This window comes from Tupaia chinensis, unplaced genomic scaffold (assembly GCF_000334495.1).
Source record: "Tupaia chinensis unplaced genomic scaffold, TupChi_1.0 Scaffold138322_1, whole genome shotgun sequence".
NCBI lineage: Eukaryota > Metazoa > Chordata > Mammalia > Scandentia > Tupaiidae > Tupaia > Tupaia belangeri.
In genome coordinates, this window is record NW_006198219.1 from 1,845,162 (window position 1) to 1,852,760 (window position 7,599).

At 38.5% G+C, this 7,599-nt stretch overlaps 1 protein-coding gene across 6 annotated transcripts in view; it reads left to right on the forward strand.

Moving 5' to 3' along the window:
* Nucleotides 1-5,515, forward strand: part of NRCAM (neuronal cell adhesion molecule) — a 99,643-nt gene extending 94,128 nt beyond the window's left edge. For all 6 annotated transcript variants that reach the window (XM_006161132.3, XM_006161133.3, XM_006161134.3 and 3 more), the window contains one exon: nucleotides 3,020-5,515. In XM_006161132.3, the coding sequence (XP_006161194.1) occupies nucleotides 3,020-3,257 (238 nt within the window). In that variant the 3' untranslated portion in view covers nucleotides 3,258-5,515. The remainder of the gene's footprint in view (nucleotides 1-3,019) is intronic.
* The last annotated feature ends 2,084 nt before the right edge of the window (nucleotides 5,516-7,599 follow it).

Consider the following 7,599-nt stretch of genomic DNA (forward strand, 5'->3'; position numbering starts at 1 on the left):
TCTCCCTCAGCTCATTAAATCTTTGACTCGATGTCACTTTTTAATGAGACCTTCCTTGAATATCACATTTAGATGTCAGTCCTCCATCCCATCCCCTGACAACTCCAACCTCTATACTCAGCTCTGTATTTTCCATAGCACTACTCACCTGGTTAATATACAATTCATTTTTTATTATGCTGATTATTAATAGTCTGTACTTTCTCCCTCCAGAAGTAAACTCAGCAAGATCAGGGTTTTGATCTATTTTGTTTGCTGCTATATCCCCAATGTCTAGAACAGTATCCATCTTAAAGAAGGCACTCAATAAATATTTATTAGATGGCAAGATGGACGGATCAATGGATGACTGTATCAAAGAAATGCCATGGACTCGAGTTTCCTATAGTGTACTTCTTGGAATATTAATTCTACACAGCAGATTAGTTACAATCCAGTGACAAAATTCTGCTCATTATTTATCTCTTCAGCACCATTAACAGTTTCACCAATGTATGAGCACTATTTCACAGGAAGTATTCAAATAAAGCCTAAAAGTTCACGATTAAATCCCAAAGATGCTGTGCAGACTCTTTCTTTCTTTCTTTCTTTCTTTCTTTCTTTCTTTCTTTCTTTCTTTCTTTCTTTCTTTCTTTCTTTTTTGGGAGAGGTTTTTGCTATAGGCTGCGTGTACTCGCCAGAAAGACAGAGAGAGACAGACAGAGAGGCAGAAAGCGAGAAATCACCCACCAGGGGGGATGGCCACGCTGCAATCCCTTCTCCACTCTCCTCTCAGGATCTTGGGCATGCACGCACATGCGCCCGGTGTGAGTTTAAGCTGCCGGGTCTGGGATGTGAACCGCAGCCGACTACATGGGAGTTCAGCAACATAACCGTTACGCTAACTGCTGATCCCTGGATGCTATATCTTTTTAAGTGCCCCAAACTTGAGCCACCTAAAGTTTATGATATTTCCTCCATAGTTTATTAGCGGTGGTGATATTCTAATTTATTCAGTTAGCAACAAGAACTTGTCATATTATCAGAAATCATTTGGTGTAGTTAAGATTTTGGACTCCCATGTGACAGACTGTGATTAGAGTCCTGGATCTGGTGGCCTGAAAATTATGCTTGATGCATGTGCGTGTGTGCCGAAAATGGCAAGAAGAGACTAGAGGAGAAGGGATTGTGACATAACCATCCCCTTGGTAGGTGGGGTGATTTCTCACCTTCCCTTTCTCTCTCTTTCTTTCTATCTTTCTCTAGTGAGCACACGCAACCTATGGCAAAAATCTTTAAAAAAAAAAAGAAGTCATTTTCATAGCATATGTCAGTGTCACATGACACTAGCATTATTAACCAGTCTTAAGACTATCTTCTTGGGAAAAAGAAATCAAAACCCCTAGTAGAAGTTATTGGCAAAAGATTCAGGATATGGGGCCAACAGGTAGTATGATGGTTAAGGTGGCCAGATTCCCACATTGCCAACCATGGTTGAAGTTCCAGACCCAGTGGCTTGAAAATCATACCTAGCACGTGTGTGTGCGTCCTAAATCCTGGGAGGATAATGAAGTAGAAGGGATTGTAGCCTGGCCATCTTCCCTGGGGAATGCCTTCTCACTTTCCCTTTATGATGCTTTGTCTCACTTCTCTCCAGTGAGCACACATGCCCTGTGGTAAAAATCTAAAATAAAGAAAGAAAAAGAAAAAGAAAAAAGAAATCCAGAATGTTTATGTATTTTAAAGTATTTGTATCTTGGCTAGAAAAAGAAATCACTAGCTGAAAAGAGGGAGCAATAACATCTTACCACAAATTATTAATAAAACACTACAGCTGAGGTGGCCCCTTTTATCATTAAGGCATTTTAATTTTTACTAGCATTATATATGTTTCCTATTTTTGCCTGCTTTTTGTTCTTCAAAAGAAAAAAATTAGATTCTGTCATTGCCTTTTGGCTATTTTTTCCCAAATGTTACCCATTAAGAAAGATCAACATGTGTATACCTAGTTACATGACCATATGGCATATGGATGGACATTCTAAAACATAGTGATTACTCTTCTGCTTCCAGAAATTGTGTTTAGGAGCTCAATAGAGAAGTAAGCAAAAAACAATCATCGATAAAGTTCTATGAGGTTTTATTAAAGTACACTCTTCAGATTACCATCTAACATTGATAGGCTGCATAATACACGTGAGAGAAGGGGTTGGGAGGAGAGTTAAGATGAGTGTAGAAAGTGTTTTCTTTTTCATGTGTGGACTCATTCACACTCTTTAGAATATATTGGCATGCCATTAACTGTCCAAATGCAGTGCTTTTAAGTTAAAGCATGTCTCTTTCCAAATTAATAAATCTTTACCCCTTAACTAAAATTCTTGAAGAAAAAAAAAATACTGTGTACTCTCAGTATAAGGATTTTGCTTTTCTTCTTAGGCTATTTTCATTTGTTTCTTCTGCATCCTTTTAATGGGATTTGTAGGTCTCTTGAAAGGTAAGGTTGAAGTTTACAAGTCTGGTCTGCACTCAGTAACAAAATTATCTGAACGCAGGATTTTGCTTCTCCTTCTGGCTCAGAAAAAAAGAAAATCCATTTTTCACACATAACCCAAATCATGCTCCATTCATATCCAAAGAATCAGAGATGTTACACCGTTTAACATACTAACTTCTCTACTTGCCATAAGCTTCTGCCCCTCACCCTTTGAATTCAAAATAGTGATGATCTTCACTTCCTCCTTTTCTTAATGCTTGTGATTATCTCTGGATTGCTTTCAAATCGGAAGTCAAAACTTGTCATTGAAATTAACATGCACAATCAGAGACCATCCACTCTACTGAAGACTTCATAATTCAACCATTTCTGCACCTGATTTTCATTCCAACCCCATCCTCGTCATTGGAGTCACCCTGACAAGTAGATTTTGCTAGAGAAGCCCAGGACTCCAAATGCTTTTTCATAGTTTGCATGCATGATTTTTAAAAACTAAAAATGCTACCTAAATGCTAGTCTTGACAAAAATGTGCTCTCTTATTCCAGTGATGCTGAAGACCATAAGCCTTTGAAGAAAGGAAGTCGAACACCTTCAGACAGGACTGTGAAAAAAGAAGATAGTGATGATAGTCTAGTTGACTATGGAGAAGGAGTGAATGGCCAGTTCAATGAGGATGGCTCCTTTATCGGACAATACAGTGGTAAGAAAGAAAAAGAACCAGCTGAAGGAAATGAAAGCTCAGAGGCACCTTCTCCTGTCAATGCCATGAATTCCTTTGTTTAATTTTAAAGTTCGTTGCCAATATCCCATTTCTCTACAACGTTTCTCTTAAGCACTTGTTTGTCAGCCCTCTCATATAGCGAGCACATGGGCAGAAAGTATATTTTCTGCTCTATGTTAATATTATGAGAACATAACTCAGTCAAATGATATATTAATGTGAACTGGAGTGCAAAGTGCATACTTTTTCATTCAAAATGGTTTTTCTTGGTTTTCTCAGAACTGATAAAAATCATAAAACATCATCAATGGATCATGTTATTTCCTTTTCAGGATACAGTTCAATATGATGCATGAAAAATGCTACACATTTAAAGGACATACCTGTGTATGTTATTAAAACATGGTTGGATACTTTGTTTATACTATCCTCAGCTGAACCCCTAAATATGAATTCCGTTTTCATTGTCAAGAGTGTTACTGTAGTATTCTCTAGAACTTCAATGTCTTTGTGGACATTGTTGTGAAATTGGTGACTCTATGTCTAGCTGTTGTTAGTCTTTTTGGGAGACTGTTAGGAACAGTATGTACAGTATATACTTGCTAAATGAGTTAATTATGACAGTTGCATTTGCTGATTCTTACCGAGACTCTGTTACCTGCTCTTTGCTCCTGTTACTTTGTAGGCTTATGAATCTTCAGGTATTACAACAGCACAGTGTTCTACTTTTACATCATCTCTATGTTCACTTGGTTTTAGGCATGAACGATGTGTATTGCAATGCATTTCAGCATTTGTGCCATACTGAAAGACTCAAAAACGAATCATTCAAATTAAATTTCAAAATTTATTCCAGAAAAACACAGGGCAAGACACATGCAGTGCCTTCAGACAATAAGCATTCCATAACATACTGCATTTTATATCAGCCTGTACAGTCCACTCCGAGTCCTAGATTACTGTCGTTGTCTAAAAGTAACTTTTAAAAAGCAGAATTAATGGAAACTGCAATGCTGAAAAAAAGGACATGTGAAAATAAAAATAATGACAGTTTATTTTAAGGAGCATTTTCCTGTAAGTATAAAAAAAAAAAGCTTTATCACCAACTGAAACACATGGTGATCTTGGGGTCTTTCATGGTTTCTACTCAAACAAGTCACAGTCTGTAAGAAAGATGGTCAACATGTTAAGAAGTTAAGAACAATGATGATAATAAACAAGTCATTCCCAAACTAAAAACATACAACTGCATGCCAGCACTAATATGTGGATTCTCTAAGACTTTACCTATGTGAGCTTTCAAAATTCTCTGCACCATTAAACAATGTGTATGCAAATTGCTATGAACTCTTTGCAGAATCTAAGAAATGTGGCAAGTGCTTACAAGGCCAACAGTCAAAACGATTACACATGCAGTTTAAAAATAAATATATATAGATAGTCTCTCATATTCATGAACAACATCTATCAAATGGTTTACTTCCAAATATGAAAATCTATAACAACCTATGGTTGAAGGAATGCTCAGTTTCATTTGCCAATAAATTGGTTTCTCATAACTTGCATCAAGTTTAATTTTAAGTAAAGCTTTTTATATGTAGATATTTTGTTGAATTTGTAAATACACTTAAAGTGTAGATGCTATATGCTTATAGGTGTTACATACAAATAAACACGCAAATGATGTTTATGTTGTACTGTATAAGAAGTAAGCTGATTGATGCAGTGCCTGGGATTGGAAAGCATCTACTTAAATACCTTTTGGGTTTTTTTCCCCCTTTTTTGCTGTGAAACTGAAATAGTGAACTTTTCTACATATTGACAGCAGGTTTCTAGATGAAATCTTTGGCGCTTTGTCCATGGGGCCCGGTAGGCCTAGTTACCTGGCATCTTTGATAGATGTAAAGCATAGTTAGAAATGATTCCTGGTAAAGATGACCCTAAATACTTCCATGTCTCGATACTCACTTTTCACAGATCAACCTGTCTACTGGAAATACAGAAAGATAAAATAGGTTTGTCCTGGCATCTGAGAGCACAAACATAAAAGTTACTTCAAATTTGCCAGTGATTTGGGAGAACAATCAAAGTACAATTCTTGCTCTTCCTTAAGGGTAGATGCTAAGTTTATCTGTGCATGAAGGGGTCACTTCTGTAATAGTGCAACAGATTTTGTATTAAAAATTAAATGTGGTTTTAAAAGTCCCTCTCTCTTTTGTAATTTATTATGTTCCTAGTGGAGTGTGAATGTCCAAAAAACGATATGTGTAATGATGCAGGCAAATGTGACTGGATTACAATCAAAACAGTAACTATTAAACAGTCTGGGTGTCTTTGTGATTTTTAACTTTCTCAAACTTATATTCAAACATCTTACATAGTCCAAACTCTGATTTTTACTTCTTACAGGTTATGCTATGCAAAAAAAAAACAGAACTATAGTATAAAACAGCTAATAAGATAGGACCTATCTAAGAATTTTAATAAGAAGCAGGAATAGCTAATATGAAGATTTCAAGAAGTCTACCTTCTTTCCCAAAGCCTGGTTCCCAAGCCTGCTGTCTGTTACGTACCCTCTCATCTGCTTTCCTGGACATCCTCTTCCCCAGGCATGGACAACTTCTAGTTGTGAAATTTCCTGCTTGACAAGAAACTTTGTACATGAACAGGGACTATCTGAATGTCAACTATGCCCTTCCTCCACTATCATTCTTCTAGTCATCTCAAGCCTGCCTAGCTCTGCAAACAGCCAAGGTCTGGCTTATTCCCCAATTCTGCCACCTCCTCCCATTCCTGGGTCCTCTGGTTTCAGCTTTGCGCCCATAAAACCACTGGTTTAGAGCCCATTCCCTACATGTTTGGATAACATGTTATATAAGTGAACTATAATGACTACATAGAACTTAGTATTTCTACCTTGGAGGGAGGGTGTGTCTGTCAGTCACTTCAGAATAGAAAACCAACGCCTCCCCTCTCCCTTCCATCCTGTGGACCAGACTCACAGGCCACATCCTCAACCCACATCATCAGTTACAGCTCTTAATGACTAAAGCTGGGAAGAAGTAAGCCTGACCAAAGAAGGCATTTGTCCACGAATGGTGTAAACAATCTTGTCTGGATGGTGTATAATGGCCCCTGTTTACTTTAGTGGCTATTTTGGAAATGGCTTTGGAGGCAGGAAACGGACAATTCTCACCCAAACTAAGGAAATCTCTCTCACTCAGTTTTTTTTACAGATTACCTCCAGAGGGCTCCAGTGCTTTATTCAATGCTAATAAACATGCTTGCAGGAAAAAGCGGCCTCCAAAAAGAGTACAAAACATTGTGGATAACTAGATTCTGATTTGATTGTATAGGAAAGGATGGCCTGCTGCAACACGGGAAAATGGGATTTGCAACTTTCTCTGCTGAGCTCACAGCTTCCAGGGAGTAAGCATGTGTCGCTGTGAGCCTTGTTAATCTTTCTTTTACTGATTGGGGCTGGGTAGCTTTGGTACCAGGAGAGGGAGGAGTGTGCCTCTGGCTCCCAGTTGGTAGAGAAAACAAGTCCTTAAAATGAATTTGCCCACTTTCTTTGGTGTCTGCCACTTATGGTTTAGTGTTTTGTGATTGCAAAGTACACAAAATGTAAGTACAAACTCACTTAGTTTAAATTTCTTTTTTTATTTTTTACTTTTAAAAATGGGGCCAGCAGTGGGCCGGTAGGTGGCATGGTAGATAAGGGCGATGGACTCCTACGTGGCCGAGCAGGGTTCAAGTACCAGACCTGGTGGCTTGCTTTCTCACTTTCCCTCTCTATCTCTCTCTCTCTCTCTCTCCTCTGTCCATCTTTGGTCAAATTAAAACAGTAAAATAAATTAAGTTAAATCAAATATTATTTTTTAAAAAAATGGGGACAGCAGATGGTAAGGTGGTTAAGGTGCTGAACTCCCATATGGCCATTTTTTAAAAAACTGGGGACAGCAGATGGTAAGGTGGTTAAGGCGCTAAACTCCCATATGGCCAACTGCAGTTCAAGTCCCAGACCCAGTGACTTGAAAATCAAGCCTGGTGTGTGTTTGTGTGTGTGTGTCCACATGCACGTACTCAGAATCCCAGGAGGATAATGAAGAAGGAATTGAAGCCTGGCTATCCTCCCCTTTCCTTCTCACTGTCTCTCTGTCTCTCTCTGGTGAGCAGATATGCCTTCTGACAAACTCTCCCCCCAAAAAAGCAGGAGGGCTGGCCCTGTGGTATAGTGGTTAAGGAGCCAGATTGCACATGGCTTACCAATATTCAAATCTTGACCCAGTGGCTTGTAAAGCACACTGGTTATGTGTGCATATGTGCCCCAAATCCAGACAGGATAAATAAATGAAAGAGGGAGACCAGCAGTTGGCTATGCCGCTGGACTCCTATATAGTC